This window comes from Lingula anatina, chromosome 2, assembly GCF_051362555.1.
Source record: "Lingula anatina isolate TDL-2025a chromosome 2, LinAna3.0, whole genome shotgun sequence".
Classification (NCBI taxonomy): Eukaryota; Metazoa; Brachiopoda; class Lingulata; order Lingulida; family Lingulidae; genus Lingula; species Lingula anatina.
This window is the reverse complement of record NC_141768.1, coordinates 42,079,524-42,100,288: the sequence shown is the minus strand read 5'-3', so window position 1 is coordinate 42,100,288 and position 20,765 is coordinate 42,079,524. Positions and strand designations below refer to the sequence as shown.

At 35.9% G+C, this 20,765-nt stretch overlaps 3 protein-coding genes across 5 annotated transcripts; 2 read left to right on the top strand and 1 right to left on the bottom strand.

Annotated features, from left to right (window-relative positions):
• The first annotated feature begins 35 nt into the window (after positions 1-35).
• LOC106177014 (transcription factor A, mitochondrial) lies at positions 36-7,424 on the top strand. The gene is made up of 6 exons (XM_087006891.1): positions 36-197; positions 2,077-2,201; positions 2,520-2,590; positions 2,901-3,050; positions 3,698-3,850; positions 4,271-7,424. Exons 1-6 carry the CDS (start codon positions 124-126, stop codon positions 4,616-4,618), a joined length of 921 nt encoding a protein of 306 aa, XP_086863017.1. The 5' UTR covers positions 36-123; the 3' UTR covers positions 4,619-7,424.
• LOC106176903 (uncharacterized) lies at positions 7,415-12,985 on the bottom strand. 2 transcript variants are annotated; one of them, XM_013559494.3, is made up of 4 exons: positions 12,709-12,985; positions 11,675-12,123; positions 11,267-11,332; positions 7,415-10,594 (listed from the first exon to the last, which is right to left on the bottom strand). In XM_013559494.3, the coding sequence occupies exons 1-4, from the start codon at positions 12,800-12,802 to the stop codon at positions 10,424-10,426; spliced, it is 780 nt and encodes a 259-aa protein (XP_013414948.2). In that variant the 5' UTR covers positions 12,803-12,985; the 3' UTR covers positions 7,415-10,423. The 2 variants fall into 2 exon arrangements, with proteins under 2 accessions (XP_013414948.2, XP_086863020.1); XM_087006894.1 differs by having other exon boundaries at positions 11,675-12,120.
• An 8-nt stretch (positions 12,986-12,993) lies between these two features.
• LOC106176883 (mitochondrial coenzyme A transporter SLC25A16) lies at positions 12,994-20,388 on the top strand. 2 transcript variants are annotated; one of them, XM_013559482.3, is made up of 8 exons: positions 12,994-13,108; positions 14,022-14,097; positions 14,368-14,460; positions 14,750-14,883; positions 15,495-15,555; positions 16,335-16,520; positions 17,063-17,288; positions 17,644-20,388. In XM_013559482.3, exons 2-8 carry the CDS (start codon positions 14,031-14,033, stop codon positions 17,813-17,815), a joined length of 939 nt encoding a protein of 312 aa, XP_013414936.1. In that variant the 5' UTR covers positions 12,994-13,108; positions 14,022-14,030; the 3' UTR covers positions 17,816-20,388. The 2 variants fall into 2 exon arrangements, with proteins under 2 accessions (XP_013414936.1, XP_013414910.1); XM_013559456.3 differs by lacking the exon at positions 12,994-13,108 and adding an exon at positions 13,448-13,565.
• Positions 20,389-20,765: the final 377 nt, after the last annotated feature.

Here is a 20,765-nt window from a genome sequence, read left to right as displayed (position 1 = left end):
CTATCTGTCAATTGGGAACTTTTTAGAGGTTTTCTTCTAGATATCAATTTGTTTTCGATTCTTGTTTTTCGTTCCAGCCTTCCGGAACATGTGCAGAGTGACCTAGTTTTCCAAGGAGGGAAAATGGCCCTGCGTGTTTTGAAGCTCAGCTTCGGAAAGTTGCGACTTTTTGAAAGTTCTTCTGTTTGTTATGCAAGGTTTGTATGTGGTGCAATATAGATATGAAGAAAAGGAGTCGTTATTATGCTAATCTTAATCTATGCTATGCTACTTTGGGATGCAAATCGTGGAGAGACTTCAGCGAGACAAGATACTTCATTTGACAAGCCTTTGCACGTCAAACGAATCCTAAGAACCTTTTCTTTAAATAATTAGAAACTAATGCAAGTTTGAATTTGTTGTCTTACATTGTTATATAGAAAAGAATGAGGGGCAAGGAAATATAAACGCTACTAGCCTGATAAACGCTGTGTTGCGAGGACCATTGACGTCAATTAAGTGAGCGTCTTCAAAGGTCCGTCAACTGCGGTTATTATCGGCAGACATAAAAATATTTGTAAAAAATTCTAATTTAAAAAAATTTAAAAACAAAAATATTGGCAAGAATTTAAATTAATGTTAATTATTAGTGACAGTCATTGATATATATTTTAATTAACGACACAAAGTAGGGTTTTTAACACATTCCAAGTGCATGGATCGCTTCCTGTTGGACTTATCAGAGGGCAATTAAAACATTTAAAACATAAAATGACAGATAAATAGCCCCAATCAGTATAACATAGACAATTATTCACTGTCCCCTGTCCAACCTTGGTAGTTTGCCATCTTGACACAGTCTGTTCAAAGAGAGTGTGTGTCCTGTGATACCTGGAAGTTGAATCAGTGGAAGTTGAACGGTGTATTTGAAAAACCTCCCCTTAAATGCAGGTTTCTTTTTTCGAAAATAGTGACAGAGTAATGGTGAGTGTCAGGAAAGGAAGATTAAAGGTTGGTAAATTGGGGGGAAAATGTCATTTATCGCAGGATAATTTGTTTTTAGCTTTGAGGCAGAATGTGAACAGAGTCATAAATAGAAAGACTGTTTTTAAATTTGGTTTTATAATGCAAACTTTGAACATAACAACACTAAAAGGAATAAAGCTGCACCATTTAATTTGGTATTCATTATAAAAAGGCCTATAATTGAAGCAGGCAGTGGTCACCCAAATTTTATATATGCTTGTTTAATTGTTAGGTTTGGGCATAGTGTTGTGTGTCTATGCTGGCATTTATGTACTGACCTTTGTACCATATTGACAGGGAGCATCGGGTGTACTGTTAGATCATTGTCACATAAAACAGTGCAGTTTTCTATACTGTACCAGTTTGACTGGTCCTAACATATATTTACCATCCCCAGGGGGGTGGGGATTATCTCTTTTATAAGCCCCAATGTGACAATCTAAACTAATCTGGTCTTTTAGAAGGGTAAGTAGATATCAAAGCCCAGTGGTGCTCACTCAAATGAGATTACTGTTTCTTTAGTATTTTACTTTACTATACTTATAGACCCCATTCCCACAGATTTTAGATCGATCTATCCCTGTGGGGAGTCTCACTAGATTACTCTCAGCTCAGCCGGCTTAGTTAATTGTCTGTCCCGCCTACTAAAAGCTGTAAGGGGATAATTAACTATGGTACACGCTCGGCTGACAGCTATTTAGCGTGAACCCCCAAGGAGTTAGGTCGATCCAGATGGATCGATCTAAAATTCTGGGAATGCACTCTTATAGTGTAACTGGGCATGGCTTCAAGTTAGGTAACCGAAAGGCAGGATTTACTACAATACAAGGGGTCTCATCTTAGGGCTTATTCCCAATGACACTATTGCTCTACATAGACTGATGCAACTCTGTAGGAACTCTCGCTAAATGCAATCAATTAAACAGATTAACACGCCGCCTCTTGTTTCCCAAGCACCTGTATAATCACCAGCTTTTCTGTATTTTACTCAGTGCCAAGAGGCTTGTTAATCTGTTAAACCAACCGCATTTAGGGCGAGAGCATGAACTTTGTATTTGGTTTTCTTTCCAGGAGCATCCACTACACACCAGTAGCATGTGCCAGTCAAGAAAAAATAGTTCCACCTAAAAAGCCCCCATCTAGTTTTTTAAGTTTCTTAAATGCCAAGAGGTCCGATATCAAAAATGAGAATCCAGGTAAGTGTTCAGTAGTTATGCATGTCCTTGTTCACGCCAGTTTCTTAACTCTTTCCATTTAAAGGTAAACTTCTTATTGACTTTTCGGTGCCAGTGTATTTCTGCTCTGGCTGGTGGTTAAGCAGGGCCTCTGGACAAGTATAGATTGTTTTTATTATCATTGATAAAGGCCCACTTCTCCATATTCTTCTTCAAAAGTTGTGAAAATTAAAAGATTTGCCCATAAAATTTGATGCAATGTTGTGTGATTAAAATTTACAATTGGGAGTTCATAAGTTATTTCTTCTGTCTCATGTAAGTTACGTGATTCTCTTTCAGACATCAAAAACACTGAACTTTCAAAAATTGCTGGTGCAATGTGGAAATCATTGAATACAGATGAGAAAGCGGTAAGTATCCATTCAGAAGTCTGGAATGTTATGAAATTAAGAAAAATAATCTAGCATTTGAATCTTTTCATGAGGATAGTTCCTTCATCATATGGCACAGTTTTAATTCTCTAACAACACAGTTGTATATATATATGGCATAATACAAAATAACGAATGTCCAAAAAAATTTTGCACATAACGGATTACAAATTTTTTAAATATTATCATTATTTTATTTATTAATTCATTATTTATTTATTGATTGATTTTATTATTAATGTTATTTTTTTATTATTAGTATTTATTTATTTTTGTATTTGTCCTCTAGATGTATGTTAATGCAGCTAAAAAGGAGCTTGATAAGTACCATGAAAAGTATGAGGCCTTCATACAGAGTCTGTCTCCAGAGCAAAGAGAGATGTTGGGAGAGCAAGGCAGAACCAGAAAACAGAAACTGGAAAGAAGGAGAACAAAGGCTGTAAGTAAGGCTCTATTCCCATAGATTTTAGATCGATCTATCCCCGCGGGGAGTCTCACTAGATTACTTTCAGATAATCCGACTTAAATGTCCGTCCCGCCTACTACAAGCTGTAAGGGGATAATTAACTTTCGTGTCCGCCCGGCTGACAGCTATTTAGCGTGAACCCCCAGGGAGTTAGGTCGATCTAAAGTAGGTCGATCTAATCTATGGAAATGGGGTGTAAGGGTGTGTCTGTAGTTTCAATGCCCTGCACATGTATATCTGTCACCTAGATTTGTGTAGTTGCTAGAGGGAGTTGTGCACATTCCTTGTAACTTCTTCCAGGAACTATGTGTTTTAATCATTTTGGGGTTAACTGTGACGTTGAAATGTAGATGAAATTTTGAAATGTGCACTATCAGATTGTTTTCCTTTCATCATGAAATCTTAATGGTTATAATTATCTAGATTTTTTTGTCTTTTCTTTCATTGGTAAGATTCCTACGAATTTGACTTAATTGCAATTGTGGCTACAGAGTGGCTTAATTTGATTTCAGAGCAACTTGTGTTTGGGGTTTTAGTCAAAATGCGTTTCAACAGGAATGGGTCTTTCAAATTCCTATCTGATATGTCACATAGTACGTCCTGAGTCTTGTGCCTTTTAGATGCTTCACAAGCTAGAGAAACCTAAGAAGCCTGTGAGTGCATTTCTGCGCTTTGCGGCATCCAAGATGGTGGACCGTGGGGAGGCCCCAGTGACGCAGTATATGTCTGGATGTGCACAGATGTGGAGGAGAATGCCTGAAGATGATAAACAGGTACATATTATTATACATAATGACTAGTAGGTCATATCTATCTGGCTGAGTGAATGCAAAACAAATAATGGAGGTAATGATTGGAGGTTTCCATGTTTACACACATTCTAGGTAAAAATATCATTGGAATTCGATCTGGTCCGATAAAATTAAATGTAAATTTGTACAGTTACTGGTCCAATATTTTTGCTGTTTTGACTGGTAGATTGTTAGGTCAGAGGGCAAGTCTCAGAGGGCAAGCAGAAAAGAGTTAAAAAAATGTTGTCCCAGACTTCAATGGCATTGAAGTTTTGCATACATAGAGATGCGGTTGTGATTCTCTTTGTTACAAAATTCATCTTTAGTTATTTCTTGTAGGTGTAAATTTAGATTCTGGGTGATACAACTAGTTTCATGTAATATATGCATCTTCCTCCATAGGAATTTAAGAAGGCATATGCTGAAGAAAAGGCAGAATATGAGAAGAACCTTGTTGCATGGGAACAGAAAGTTAGTGCAGAAGGTCACCCAGAGCTAGTGCGAGGTTACTCACAACAATTGAAAAAAGAAAGAAATGCAGCAATTATTGCCAAAAAGCGTGAAAAAATGGCACTGACTAGAGCAAAAAAACTTGCGAAGGCGGCTGCAGCAAAGGCCAAGAAAAAAGAAAAACTGGCTCAGCAGAGAATAAGGAAGAAGGAGAAAGCTGCAGCACAAAAGAAAAAGCAACGTAAGAGAGCAGTTAACAGGGTGAAAAAGCTTCAAAAAATAACTAAAGATGAACCTTGAAACTTTTTGTCCTCAGTTTGTAGAGATAACCAAGTTATCTCAGCCATGGTCATAGTAGTCTCACCCAAAGAAAAGACAACTAAAGTGATAAGTCACACATCTCGGAGCATTTTAAGAGATTGTAAAAATGTTGTCTCTGCCATACACTGCCAATTTTATTTCTTTTGCAAGATAATGCATTCCTCTCTAGATCCATTATTTTCAAGGAAGAGATTAGGGATTGAAGAAACATGGTTCTGGATAAAAATAATTATACTTGCATATTGTTTGCTTCTTTGTCTTCAAAACATGGATTAAGCTCTGTGGCTATGTAACTCTTATTTTGTATTAAGGAATGGATTTGGTTTGATTTGTATGTATACAGACTTGTCTTTCATTTTCTGTTTTATTTTAGTCTAAATAGAAGTTGTGAGACACCTGTCATGTATGTTATTTTCCAGCAATGAGTACTTCTAGCAATATAACTGCAAGTTCATCAGCAGTCAAGTTGACCGAGTGAGTGGAAACTTAAAATTGTCTATTTTAACTTTATATCACATTTAATGCCATCACCTATTGTCAGATATTACATCTTCGATTTGTAAAATAAGTGCAATTTTTGTTTTTAGGAAACCGGAGAAATATCTCATTCGGGGAATTTTATGCTATCAAATTAACAGTGCAAATTTATTGATAGCTTAACCATGTACATGCCTTCAAAACGACGTACCCACTTTCAGTATTAACAAGGGGGGAGGTGGGGAGTAGCTGTTGTGTCAAACAGCACATTGAAAAATTAAGGTAACATTTAAATTACTAGTAAAGCTGGGATTATTTTGATACAGAAATGTTCCTTCTGTCATTGATTTTGAAATAAAATTATTTTCCATAATTGTTGCAATAAACTTAAATAAGCAGTAAATGATCTGGAGTTGCACCTAAGTTTTTTCACCATAAAAAATCACAACCTTAGCATAAAGGCAACTAGGCTATGGTTTAAATGTGCTTTTACCTGTCTTTTATATGTAGCATTGGTGTTTTGCTTGTCTGTTTTGAATTTCTTGAAATTTATGAAGGCACTTGTATCTAAATAAACTATTAAATATTTTAAAAAATGTTATAAAAACGTTTACTACTGTTAAATTTTACCATATTGCAGTTTGGTGTTGATAGTTATTACATCCTAACATGAATTGTTAGGTTTTTAATATATGAACACTATTCTGTCTGTAAGTAAGCCTAGTTGAGATGCAGTTGGCAGGTGCTTGTCTAGTGTACATTGTTACCTTATATAGTGTGAAATAGAGAGAAATGATAGCTTGTGCACTTTGTTACTTGCTGTAACAGATTCCATAGAAAGCAAGCGTGCACATTTTACATTGTAATGTATATATGTATCCACAGAGTAGCTAATGAATAGTGTCGTTTTATTTTAATCTGGAGTATAGGTGATAAAGCTGTTACTCTCTGTTTTATGATGTCTGGATTGCTGATTGAAGACACGATTGAAGGTATCATTATCATTGATGATTGGCAATGCACTGTATATGTTATTAGTTATCCCTTATTTTCATGTGCAATACGGTTTCTGTTGATTTGCCATGAACTAAAGTTCAGTAGTATGTGAACATGAGGTAACAAATATAGCACTAGATGGACAAAAACCTTTATATTTTCCCCTACTTTGTTTGGCTGTTTAGGCTAGTGCAAAAACCAGTGAGCCACTTCTATAATTGGACTGGAGCCTCGGCCTGTTGTCCAGTTTTCAGAATTACAAGAAGTGCTGTATATATGATCTATGAATCAGTTTTCATTCATTGAATAATCAAAATATGTATTACAATGTTTCAGAGGTAGAAAGATCGATGATCAGATAGGCATACTGAAAGTGAATAACAGAAACCAAAAAGAATGTAAACAGTTCTCTCTGGGAAATACTGTCCTTGCACAAGATTCATTACCACTTAAAGACCGCAGCCAGTTCAGTTGCCACTTCTGGAAAGATGGACATTCTTGGCTGAGCGTTTTGTTACTGGTAGTGGCTCTCTATAGGTTCAGAGATTGGTTTCATTACACACTGCTGACTATATGTGCTGTTAATTCATAAAGATGGACCATCTGGGGCTGGTTTCACAAAAGCAAGTTTGACTATGAGTTGGTATTTAGTCTCCTGTTACACTGGGCTAACAGCCACTTGGAGAACAAATGTTGGCCCACTTTCACAAATATATCACAAAGTTAAACCTGCAGTATCTTTTAGTTCACCACTTACAATAATCAATGGATTTAATGTCATCTATCAAATATTGCCGAAGTTCTTTGAAGAAAGAACTGAAAGCATTGAAAAAGCAAAAGTGTGTTCTCCTTGTGGATGCAAGCCTGGCATAACAGTGGCTTGACATTTAAATCCAGGTTTCTCCGACTTCTTAAAGAAATGTCTGAACCAGTCCACCACAAGTAGCTGTTGGTTAAAACATAGGGAAGGGATTTATTTGAGTGGATTCTACACATTTATCTTGGGTCAAAGAACATTAAATCTCAAGTTAAAAAAATTGAGACCATATTTAGTTGTTTTGAGAAACTGGCACCTAGATAAGTTCAATTCAATCGAAATATTAAAATTGCAAAAATTCAGCAAGGTCTGGTGCTGTCTGTTGAGATATCATAGATGCATGTGTGCAAAACGTAATAATACTGTAAATTGTCAGAAATGCTTACATAGGCACTTGATGCTATTATTTACTATTGCTTCATTTCAAGAAGTTTTATATCTAGTTTCACATTACATAATAGTATTAAAATAAAATGAAACTTGAGAAATTTGGAAGTGTTTTTATTGTTCATTCATTTTGTCTTCTACAAACAATATCCTGTCATAACTTTTAACTATAATAAAAATAAGGCAAGAAATTTTGAAGCTTCCACCCAAAACTTCAAATTATTGCAGTTGTTGATCACTCCAGTTTGCTGTAACCTGTTCCTTCAATTGAAATAAAAGTGACCCGTCCAGCACCCTTGAGTCATCAAAGCAAGAAGACTCCTTCAACTGCCACTGGAGCTTTTAGAAAATGTCTCCAATGGTTCAGTATTCGTCAGGTTTTTTTTTTTCTCTCTGCAAATATCATCTTACTGGCCTATATTAAGATGGCAGATATACTGAAATTAATAATTTGCAAATTTCGGTCAATGTTTTCTTCAAATAATAAAAAGGACATCTTATTTCGATGTGATTTAATTAGAAGGCATCAACAGTGGTGACCAGGACAAACTATAGTGCAAAACTGAAAGCGGACTTTCTCTGAGAAAATGGAGGAAAAAAGCAAAATTCCAAAACTCCAGCCATACAGAAACCCAGAGACATTAGGACCACACTGGACAAGCTGGTTAGATAGTTTTGAGCTTTTTGCTAGCAGGAAAGGGTTGATTGTTTCAGAACCAACAGACGGAACAAATAACGAAAAAAGACATTTAAAAATGCAGCTTATGTTACATTCGACAGGCACAGATGTACAAGATATTTTCAGGACTCTCCCAAACACGGTGAGAAACATGACTATACATAGGCACTTAACATTTTAAAGTAATATTTTGTACCAAATGTAAACATTTCATGTGCTCAACAGACGTTCCAAGAACCTAAAGAAAATTAAACTACGCAGCATTTTGCTACACATTAAGGATGGCGATCCGAGACTGCGGCTATGGTGACAATCCAGACAAGCACATTCGGAGTGCTATAATATGGAGATGCCCGCCTAGCTACATTAAACGCCAAGTCTTGGAGGAAGGAGAGGAGTTGACATTAAGGGCAATAGAACTGGCAACTTGATGCGAGCATACTGAGTCACAAATGAAAGGAAATGGAAGTGGAACACCAGAAACAGTGAGTATGGTGAAACTGAAGTCATTAGACAAACCAACTCAGTTCAAATGCCACAAGTTCAGACATAAGCAACAAAGTAAAAAAAAAAAACTCCAACTGAGAAAACGTGTTATGGATATGGAGGTAAGGGACACTTTACCATGACTTAAAATGCCTTGCTAGAGGAAAAACTTGCAACAAGTGTAAGAAGTTTGATCACTTTGCAAGAATTTGCAAAACTTGCAAAGTAGCCAAGTAGGCCATATGCATTTTGTGTGGGAACCAATGCAATTCACACTGAAGACATGGTGGAAATAGAGACTGGCAGCATGAATTTAAATGTTTTACCAGACTTGGGTTCCTACTTTAATATCATTGATAAAAACACATGGGAAATGCAGAAATCCAACAGAATAAAATGCGACTCTTGTGCAGGACCCCCAAATGAACAGTTATATTCATACACATCTGAGAAACCTTTAGAAGTGAAGGGAACATTTGAATGTGACATCAAGGCAGGCAAAGGAAGTGGCCATGCAGAATTTGTAGTAGTGAAAGGGCACAGGGTGCCACTAATAGGGCACAACACCGCAATGAATCTAGGAATGATGAAAATTGGAATAGATATAACAATAGATTATAACAATATAATATGAGGACTCGCTATATACAGAATTCATTGATGTGTTTTCAGGCCTCAGTTAATTTTAAAGATACTGAGATTACAATACACACAGACCCACCAGTGAAGTCTGTGGTACAACCATTACACAGGACAACACTGAACCAGCAGAAGGACCAACTCTGGGTGAATTCTGTGGTGATTGTACCTAAACCAGGGGGTGATATAAGATGATGCATAGATATGCTTCCTGTGCAATGAGGCTATCATATACCTACTGTTGATGAGGTATTGCAGAGTTTTAATGGCCCAGCTGTATTTTCAGAGCTGGATCTGAAAATGGGATATGATCAGCTTAAATTAGCACCAGAATCGCCCTCCATTACTACGTCTGTGGCTCTTGCTGGACTAAATATGGAGTATCTTCAGCAAGTGAAGTTTTCAAACATAAGATAGCAAATACCCTAGCTGGCATTGAGGGAGGAACCAACATATCTGACAACATAGTAGTGCATGAAGCAGAACAGGAAACATCTACGTCCAGTCCTTGAGAGACTGCAATCCACAAACCTAGGCAGGGATGAACTGGAGTTCTATGGATAAGAATGGGACCTACAGAAGAACGCGTGAGGGCCGTAGTGAATGCATGCAAACCCAAAGATATACATGGGTTACGAAAACTTTTGGGGCCTAGCAAATTGCAGTGCAAGACTTACCCAATCCTCATCACCAGTGCTGCTGCCTTCCAATTAAATTGCTCCACAAATTAAATCACTCAGCAAATTGAATCAATTGCAGCACTCCCGCATTTTTTAATATCATACCTCTAGGTAACATGCTACATCTGGGTCTCTCACAGACTCATCATAATTCACGGAATTATCATGTGAATGCGCAGCTTTACCAAATAAACAAAATTCATTCTAATGTTAAATCATAACACCATGCAACTTGCTATCAACAAAAGACAATAATTGCAATTTGGTGATCTGTAATGCATGGGTAAGTGGCCTGCTGCATGCAGCACAACACATTCTTGCTGGTTTAGGGCAAAAGCTTTCAACCCTAATAACAAATTTGTAATTGAATTTGAATCCAGCTATGGACTTGTAGCATTGCACATTACTCCTGTCGAAGTTGAAGTTATTCTAGCTTCAAAGCTAGTTAGTGGCAAACAACTCGTGTTAAAATTAAAACAGTTAAATCTACTTTTTGCTTTTTGTGAGATAAATCTTAATAATATAATATGAAATTCATACACTAAGCCCAAATTTATCTGGACTGACCAGTTTGACTGGTGTTAAAAAGAAATGACTTGCATAAATTATAAAGATGTCAGATTTCAACTCCTCACTGCCTGTATCAAAACAAAACTGAACATCATTGCAGCAAAGTCCTCCAAAATGTTTGTAACTATTGCCATAGTTGTGTTGTAATTGTCAATTATGTCTTTATTTATACCATTGAGTAGCAGTGCTGAAGTCAGAAGACTGCCTTGGGCACCCGTCTTGTGCTGGAAAAGAGAACATGAAAGCACTAAAAACATTTTTCATACAACGATGAAAAAAGTAAGTTACATAAGTTACAAGTTCTGTGACCAAAGTGTTTATTTTGATACATCCAGTTTCAATCAAATGAAATATCACATGACAGTTTAGTTTCCTGACAAAATCTATGGGATATTGTCTGAAAGTCTGAGCTTGTACCATCTGTGTGTGATTTTTCCAGGATGAAATTCAAGTTTCATTCTTAATCTGATTATCATTTTTGTCTTGAAGAAGTGGTGATCAAAATTATGCATTTTGATAAATGATGAAGTTTTACTTTAAGTCTATTCTTTACATCTGAGAGCAATTAAGCTATACTTCAAGTCCTACTTAATCTAGACTTACACAATTTCAAATGACAAACTTGGCAGTTGTTATTTTTGATAAAATTTGCATTTGTCTTTTGATAACTTTTTCTTAATAAATACAATCAAATGCACTGTGGGTCAGTTTTAAATTGACAGTGTTCTGTTTACTACATTAACTGCTTTAAAAAAAAAATATAAAAATATGTTTTCAGTCAATCACAAATACCACATTTTGACTTCATCATAAGTCAATCAATTTTAAGTTGTCTTCATCAGGTATTATGAACGGTTCATATTTAAAACAAAAGCAATCTGTAAGAGTCCACTTACCAGTTTGTGAGTAACTTGATACCACTCCACTGTGGCTTCTACCAGTATGAAAGGGAGGATGACTGACTGAAATTATGAACACAGTTGGCTGTGAGACACAGCGATTCAAAACATCTCAGTAAGATCGAAATCCATAACAACTGAGATAAAATGATAATTGACTTTGTCTACTAATAACAACACAAATTTTATATTTCAAATACTATTCTATTTTAAATTTCTATTGATTTTCAAAATTTCTGTTTATTTAAATTTTAAGATCATGTTTTCAAACCAAACCTCACCCCCTCCCCTACACTTTGTTATTTCCTGCCATCTTTCTTACATTGACATTGTGTAAGATGTGAAAATCATTTCAACATGATAGGTGTGATGTGGTTTTTTTATAACCCCACTACTACATCTTACCTGCATCAGTAAACCAATGCTGTGGAGTATCAAATTAAGCACCACACCAAGGAGTAGACTCCCGACAAAGCGTGCAATCCCCAGAAATTGAGCTGCATCTTTATTGCTTTTCAGTACTTGGGCATCAGATGTGGTCTCAAAGCCATCATCTCCATATGCACTTGAATTGAGCAGTCTTGATTCAGTAGAGTCGGCAGCATGTGCTTGCTCTGAAGACTTGGTACCTATCCTCTGCCTGATACCAGACTGTGATGTTTCAGTAGCCTTCTCTCTCAGAGGTTCTGCCTGAGTTCTGCTATTGTCTAAGTCAGGGATAATATTGTCTGAGTTGGCACTGTTATTATGGTTTGTGGATCCAGTCTGGTCGAGGGGATCATTATCAACTGAACCTGGGGGACTTGATGGTGAACCGTCGTCTCTGTATATCTCGTGAGATTCTGTCTGTTCTTCTGGAGTTGAAACAAAGGGTTATTGTAAACTGGAGTGCTGCAGTGCAAAGGTGCTCCGAGTCTGATAGCAGTACTGTTAGTGGGAATGCATGGCTGTCCTGTCAAAATATGTTAGTGTACTAAATTGTTGCAGTGTGGAATGGGCTATCCGTATTTGCAAGACTGCATATTGTTCAAATAATAGTTATGTCACGCCCTGGTTTTTTTTACTAACCAATTACGGTTTCCAAAAACATTTGAATCAAATAAGATGTGAAATTAAACTTTGCTGAACAAGCTCAAACTTTACTGGTTTTCATTCTTCTTGAATGTTGATCACAAAACGTTGCTATTTTGTCATTAGAACATACTGATCATTGTAAATGAGTTTAGGCACGTCTGCATCCCCCCCCCCTAACCCTTGCCTCAATTTTTGGCATTATCTGCAGCTCGGTGAATTATGTGAATACCTGGCAATGTAGGGTGTAGCTTTGAGCTCGAAAGCCCCCCCCCCCCCCCCCCCCCCACACACACACACACACACACACTACACCCTGATGAATATTACTACAGGTACTGGCATCAGCTATGAATGTTTCAGCCTACCTGTTTTTCTCTGTCCAGATACAATTTTCCGCAAACGGTCCTCTGAATTCCTCAAAATTCGCCTCCTCCTTTGCTCCCGTCTCTCTTCATCCATTTTGAATTCAGAGACAGTTTTACGAAAGGGTATATTTTCGTAAAAAAAAATGTCTTTAACTTTTTTATGAGTGAATATAATAAAGTAAACTGGAGATCAAAATATTTTATATATCACATAATAAGTAATAATATGAGCATACTGTGATTCTACTAAATAGAAGACGAAGATATATTTTGCCGAAACTTTATTATAAAGTATCAATGTTCACTTTCTCCAGCTGTTTAGTGTTTTCTTGACAGAAAATGTCCCAAAAAACCGGGATATGTTTCATATTTATATACAACAGAAGCTGACGATATTAAGGTAAGAAAACTGTTGTTTATGTATGGCTTGACTGTAAATTCCGTCAATCCATGGTTATTTTTATAATCTTATGTTACAAAAACGGCAAAGTTTGACTCAAATAGAACTAGTGCCTCCTCCTTACGTGCACCGACACATTAAAATTGAAGTGATAAACAATGCCCAAAGTCATTTTTAAGCCCCCAAACTGAAAGAAACACACAGGGAGTGCTGATATTAAGGCTCACCCACTTTCGCTTATTATACTGGTATTAAATTCAAATGTCTTACTTCACCGCCAACACATTAACGGAGCACGTACTACTACATGTACTGTGGACATTACTCCGTTAGTCATAAAGTGAGTAATATTGAAAAGGGCAAAACTGCCATACATTATAGGTGTCTTTCTTTTGTGAAGTAAGGCAACATGTGCAACAGTGAAAAAGGGTTTTATATCCAAAAACTTGGACTACAGGTACACTATAGACATTTTTTTCTTTTAATTGCTTGTACTTATCAATATTATTAGAATAAGATAGTTTCATCATTACAGTTCTTTTCCACAGATTTTCTGACATATTTGGTACGGAAGATTTTCATCAAAATTACTCGTGAAAAGTCTAAGATCTGTTAGTTTTACATATTCACATTTAACTTGCTGCTTGGACCCATTAGATATGTTTGATGGATCCAAGATTGCTGGTTGAATGATCCAAAGAATGGTAACAAAGGAATACAGGATTTCATTGAGTGTTTTATTCAAAAAGTATTATTGGTATAGGCTTTTGAGACAGTTTTAGAATCATATTGTAAAGTCATGATATTTCCTTTCTGATTTTAGTCTCGGAGAATAGGCCTTCCCAGTTAATCATTAAGTAGGTACTCTTCTTATTTCAGCTAAAAATCCACTGACTTAACTCTTCTATTTCAGGCACCTAGTATGATAATAGAGCAGCAAAATGAAGGGAATAAATATTCACGTTATGCCAAGATGTTGTTTGCTGGAGGTAAGATATACCGGTTAGATCGAAAGATTACACGATCACATGATCTTTTGATTAATATCTTCCGTGAACTGAGATGAAGTAGTAAAAAGGTGATTAATTTACCAGACTGAGTAGAGATTAGAAACAGAATTAGTCATTTAGATTTTCATGTTTACAGAGTCCATGCCACAGGGCAGGTTCTATTTTTTTTCATTCAAGTTAAATGATTTTTATCACTTCTCTATTTTTTACATTTTTTATAATTTTTTTTTTTTTTTTTTTCAATTTCAGGGATTGCAGGGTGCTGCGCTAAGACCTTTGTGGCTCCACTGGACAGAATTAAAATCCTTTTACAGGCCCATAACAGACATTATAAACACTTAGGTACTTGTGACACTTCTGTATAACTGCTGTTTCTTTGAATAGATGTAGAAATGTGTCAAATCCATAATAAGGATGAAAATATTCAAAGTTAACCAGCCATCTTAATATTTAAATAAAAACTTCTGAAAAAGCAAACTGAAAGCATAAACAACATTTGCATAAACAAAGTTTATGTGTAATGTTCTGACTTGTTATTAATAGATTTTAGGACATTACCTTTTTGTCTTCTAAAAATAGTTAATGCAATTTATAGTTGCTTGTTTTAGTTAATGCAATTTATCTTTTTCAGGTATATTGTCCACATTAAAGCATGTTATAGACAGAGAAGGTTTCTTCAGCCTATACAAAAGCAACTTTGCCCAGATGATACGCATATTCCCATACTCGGCCATACAGTTTGGCACATTTGAGTTCTGCAAAAAGGTTTGTTTCATACTGTAACAGTATTTTTTACAAAAAATTCAAACAATATTGTTCTTCCAAACTGTTTTTTTTAGACACATGCTTGCACCCACGCATGCACGAACACAGGCATGTACACAATTTTTTTATTAAGGCAGGTAAAGGGCATTAGACATCTTATATTTAGGATATGATAAAGTATTTGAAATGTGTGAGATGTTTTGCAATTTGTGAGTGAATACTTAAGTGTTTGAACCATACCCTGTCTGTGACAGCACATTTGTGGTACAAAACGTGTTTTATCGCTATTATTTGTTGGAAGCAGTGTTGTAAGGAGTTACAATGAGGCAGATGATTTTATTTTAAGTTGTTTCTTGGACCAGTATTTTGTGTATATAAGCACATTATTGATGTTATACTGAGTTCGTACCAAGTTGCAGTGACTGTTATATGTTGTTATCATAAAACATTTGTCCATTTTGTCTCCAGTTGATACTTAATTCTCAGACTGTATAGACTTAAATAGTGGCTGCTATAATTGTAATTCCTAATAACATAGATTTAAGTGGGTTTTTTTTTTTAATCTTTTTATGTTTTACCTCACCCTTCACCCTGTGATTTCTGTTATTCAGAATCTACCTGGTAAGATTGACCATCCACACTTTCTTAAATTAACAGCTGGATCAATAGCAGGTAAGAAGGATTGATAGTATAGAAATGTTTATTTGATTTGAATTTTGGCTTTAATATAGTAATATTAAAGTAATTATCCTATTTGCCCATTATTAAAAGGACAGTATATAAGAATATCATTGTTTAGAAGGTTCTTATTTTCTTTAATGAAAGAAATATAAGTAAATACCACTTGGTTAAACATTTCTGAAGAAAATAATTGGTGTAAAAATGTAATAATACAATGGTTTTGAGTTTGAAACTAAGTAGGATCATGGTTGTTGAGTGCTAAAACTTTTTGAAGACACCAAAAATGTGTATATGGTTTATTTTTGGTACCAAAGTCCTGTATACAGTCTCTTTCAAAAAATTTTCGTCTTTACTCCCATTCTAGTATAGATGCAGTCCTACAGAACGTTTCTGAATGAGTTGGCTCTTTATTCCTAAACAATATCTGCTTTACATGTGACATAGGTATTCTATTAAGTTAACATGCTACACAGGGGTCAAACTTTTCACCATATTTATACTTTAAAGTAACCATTGTATTATGCAGAGTAACGATTTATCACATGAACTAAAAAATGACTGCAGGTTTCTTAGAAAGGCATTGTTTAGAGTTTAAAGCTGTCATTTCTGAGACATCCTCAGTTTGTTTCATTCACATTGTACAATGATGACCATATGTGATGAAAAAAATGTTAACTAGCATTATGCCCAGATGATAGGCTTTGTATGAATGTTTTGTGCCTAACACTATATTTTATATCTAGCAAGACCTGTTACTTTTATCTCTGTAGGGCTAGCTGCAGTTACATGTACATACCCACTGGATGTTATACGTACTCGCCTTGCCTTTCAAACCACTGGAGAGCATGTATACAGTGGGATCAGGGATACTATATGGTCCATCAAACGCAGTGATGGGATCAAAGGGTTCTACCCAGGAATAGCACCTTCATTACTGGGAATGGCTCCTTATGCAGGTTAAAAAATTATAACTAGATTGATGCATTTTCAGCTATCACCTTAATTGTTCATTGAGTCTAAAAACCACATAGGATGACTCTAGAATACCTCACTAGTCTGCCACACACTAAAAAAAAAATTAAATTGATGTAATTTTTCAAACAAATTTTTAAAAATTTGCATCTGTATGCCATAAGCAGTTTATTGAATTTCTTAAAAAATTCTTTTTGTACAATTTTTCTTGCTGAAAGCTCAGAAGTGAACAAAGACATCTTAAAAGTTTTAGGTTGCCAAATTTCAGTAACTGGATAATTTATTATCTGAAGTTCAAACTTTGAAAAAGCATCAATTGATAAATATTTGTTTTAATTACAAAGAAATGACTTTACAGCAGATACTTCCTTCATGAATTTTTTACCACTTGTGAGCAGCATGTTTTAGCCCCGATATATTTTTTGCCGATTACATCTATAGATGTATGATTGTCCCATTATGTGGACATTTTTCAAAAATAAAACATATCCCAGAAACTAACACAGAAATCCATATCACATTTCAGGACTATCATTCTTTGCTTTCGAAACCCTAAAAGAATTCTGCCTGCAGAAATTCCCAGATGTATTTGGCTATCCAGACCAGAAGGGAAACCCTGTGTTAAAGATCTGGGCCAGAACTCTGTGTGGTGGTTTGGCTGGTGCCTTGGCTCAGACGGCGACTTACCCGCTGGACGTCACGCGGAGAAGAATGCAAGTGGCTACCATGCTACCTGAGGGTCATAAATTCAGGTGTGAAGTTGGCACTTAAAATTGATTGTGCTTTAAAAAAAAAAGAGAAAAATGTACTTGGTTATGACAGTTGGCTGGAATTAGCCCAAGTAGAAGATATTATCAATACCTTAACTTATTCTTAGATGACTAGTATGCTGATTGACTTTATCAAACCAGATTTCAAAGGGCTCCACATCCCACCTTAGAATTTTTTTCCCCCATGTTAAATAAGCAAATTGTTTGGTAAAGTCAGTAGTAGGGCATTGCTAGTAGAAGTGAACCAGTGTTAAGGCAGTTTTATACCAGATGTTTTTTACCTGCATTGTTTATTGACTTTATTTTTGACATGATTGCTTCTTCATTTATTTCACAGGACTTTAAGACAGACGTTTAAAACCATCTGGGTGGAAGATGGTCTGAGAAATGGTTTGTTTCGAGGCTTGACCATTAACTATGTCCGTGTTATACCCACTGTTTCTATATCTTTCACAGTTTATGAGACTTTAAAACAGAAGCTCAATTTGGACACCAGCGTGAACAGTTGACCACTGTCTTGATTTTAAGGGATTATGCTATAGATAATCAACTAACATGTGACTTAAACAGGTGTGTCAGCATTGGACGACTACTTCAGCCAAGGCGCAGACAGTGAATGGTCATTTCTTTGGAAGAAGTAATGCACACATTTACCTAGCACAAGCAGGATTGTGATCAGCTGAGGCCATCTCTTGGCTGTTTTCCTGAAGGCATTACTTCAGTTGTGTCAGCAATCACATCGTCCCTGTGAAAGGAATCAGACAGATATTTATTGTATACCGTCAAATCTGGATATTGAAGGGGTGGCTTGTGTTGTGTAAGTGGTTGACTGTATTTGAGCTGGCAATGAACTGTACTTCAACTAAGACAGCTGATATACTATTGCTTTAGAAATATCGAAACATTATTTGCCATACACTGAAATGATTATTGGAGTTGACTCAGTGGTTGGTCAGATTATATGTCCACATAACCAATACTAAATTGAAAGCATTTAGTGCCATATTGCTATAACATCACAGCCAGTACATAAACCAAAGAGCTGTAGTCAACTTACACATTATTACCTGACAACAACATAACCGATATTAAACTGAAAGCATTTACCTCCCCAATACCTGCACATTTATATCACTACCCAACCCAAGGTGCTTAGAGATATCTTTTTATACTGGAATTTTTACTATTCGCAGCTCTTTTAGAGGGCATTATTGTGACTTATTTTTAAAGAGTTTGGAGGGGTAGAGATTAAGGAGATTTTTTTAGTCTTTACAGCCCCAAAGCTGGTGTAAAATACAATAACTTGTGTCAGAATAACTGCATCCTCTGATGACTACAGACTTATTCTTAAAGAGTTTGGAGGGGGAGAGATTAAGGAGATTTTTTAGTCTTTACAGCCCCAAAGCTGCAGTAAAATACGGAATAACCGGTGTCAGAATAACTGCATCCTCTGATGACTTGAGACTTATTCTTAAAGAGTTTGGAGGGGGAGAGATTAAGGAGATATTTTAGTCTTTACAGCCCCAAAGCTGTAGTAAAATACGGAATAACCGGTGTCAGAATAACTGCGTCCTCTGATGACTTGAAACGGGGTATATCAAATGGGGTGACGTCAATTGTGGTGAAGTTTATTTCTGGCCAAGCTTAGCCCTTGAGAGAACACAGATAAAAATGTGTTCAGGAGGAGGAAATGTTGAAGTGATTCAGTGGGATGCTGTAAGACAGTTTTGATTGATTGTAATTAAGAGAGCTGGCAACCCTAACAAATATTTTTGCTGGACTATTATAATGCATAGACGCGAAGATTTCACGATTACTTGGGACATGTCTGCATTTTGATCCAGTGTCCCTCTTGTAGATTTACACAAGTTTTTAGATCTTTCCAAAATTTCATTTTCCAAATACGGGCAAGTACGGGAATTTAGCCGTCTAGAGGTGGCCTGTAGCTTGGCTGGCAACCGTTTTTCTCAATGTCATCGACAAATGACGTCAAATAGGGTGACACATAGGGTGGATATGTATCTGCATGTGATCGCAGCATTATGAGGCTGCCCTTATTGTTCTTGTTCTGAAACTCTGCAGTCTTGTTGTCTAATGGTAATGTGAAAACGATTGGACACTAAAGGAACAAAAACTCCGTCAATGTGGTACATTGCTGTTACTCCTAGAGCCGACAGCCTTGTGTTCAGTGTATTCTACATTGTACAAAAACACTTGTTGTTTATAATGATAGAGAATTGCGTGTGTCCGCTAACAACGTGTGGATCTTGTATTCCTTGTGAAAGTTTTGCAGTTATGACGAATTATGTACAAGCACTAACAATATATTTTATCCTGCGAATGGGTATTGGAAGAGAAGATAATTCAGGGTTTTTTGATAAATCATTTTAGTATTGTCTCATCGAAGTTAATATTGTAATATTTTGTGAATTATGTAGGCATAATGCCCTTGCATTCCTGAGCAAAAAGCCTAATTACCTTTTTCAAATCTGTATTTTTAGTATCATTAGTGACGACTATCTTAGCATTCCTTCGTAAGTTTAATCAGATTTTTTTCCAGCTTTGGTCGTAACACCTCCGACCCAGCATGGACAGAACGTTAATATAACGTTACCATAACGTTTATATTAAAAAATGTTATGGTAACGTTATAAATTGTTCTGTTTGCTGGGAGTTGCGCACTTCAAGTCGCCTGACCCCTTTGCTTTGCTACCGTGCGACGAGTAGATTATGAAATTGTAAAATTCTCAAGATTTTTATGTGATCATTTGTCCCAGGGTTGCATTTTTATAATACACATCCTCAATCACAATCGTACCTTATTTGAAATTTAATTATGTTAGGTGCTTGATTTTTCAACTCTTATAATATACTGTGAGTGCTGTTGGTTTTATTTTTTTCATTTTGTTTATTTATTTTTTTAATTTATTATTTTTAGTCAGAAAGAAGGGAGACAAAAACTTAGCTATTCATGATTTTACCTCTGTGATAATGTAAAGATGTAATAGATGAAGTAATTTATTCCCGTGTATGTTATGTAGGTCTTGATTATGTACCAATAATAAAAGCATTACCCTAACAACGTTGTTACAGAGGGACTCGTGGTATTAGATTTGCCCTCTCCGACCTGAAATACAAAGGGTGTCCTTCTTTTGGCAGCGATTTATTTTAGGTTGAAAAGCTTAATTGGGAAAGTAATCTTATGAATCACTGTTTGCGTTTTAGAAAGAAACAGTGGTAAGTACTGCATTCATGTTAAAACGGCATTTAACACTGCTTTTGAAACGGCTATCAGATAAGTTTATTCTACATAATGCCCATGCGTGACCAAATAGCAGGAAAATAAAGGTAATAAATTGTTTAAAAAATCGCAGAAATGCGCTACTGTTGCTTTTCGTAAGAAACTACCTGGTTTGATCAAACACCAAGAAAAAAGTTTAGTCCAAATAGCGATAGATT

Coding starts and splice junctions, on each gene's coding strand:
- LOC106177014 (XM_087006891.1), top strand. CDS start 124: ATGGCCCTGCGTGTTTTGAAGCTCAGCTTCGGAAAGTTGCGACTTTTT. Junction 198..2,076: donor TCTTCTGTTTGTTATGCAAG/GTTTGTATGTGG, acceptor TTTTCTTTCCAG/GAGCATCCACTACACACCAG. Junction 2,202..2,519: donor TATCAAAAATGAGAATCCAG/GTAAGTGTTCAG, acceptor ATTCTCTTTCAG/ACATCAAAAACACTGAACTT.
- LOC106176903 (XM_013559494.3), bottom strand. CDS start 12,802: ATGGATGAAGAGAGACGGGAGCAAAGGAGGAGGCGAATTTTGAGGAAT. Junction 12,124..12,708: donor ATCTGGACAGAGAAAAACAG/GTAGGCTGAAAC, acceptor TTTCAACTCCAG/AAGAACAGACAGAATCTCAC. Junction 11,333..11,674: donor GCATTGGTTTACTGATGCAG/GTAAGATGTAGT, acceptor TCATAATTTCAG/TCAGTCATCCTCCCTTTCAT.
- LOC106176883 (XM_013559456.3), top strand. CDS start 13,518: ATGTGCAACAGTGAAAAAGGGTTTTATATCCAAAAACTTGGACTACAG. Junction 14,098..14,367: donor CAAGATGTTGTTTGCTGGAG/GTAAGATATACC, acceptor TTTCAATTTCAG/GGATTGCAGGGTGCTGCGCT. Junction 14,461..14,749: donor CAGACATTATAAACACTTAG/GTACTTGTGACA, acceptor TATCTTTTTCAG/GTATATTGTCCACATTAAAG.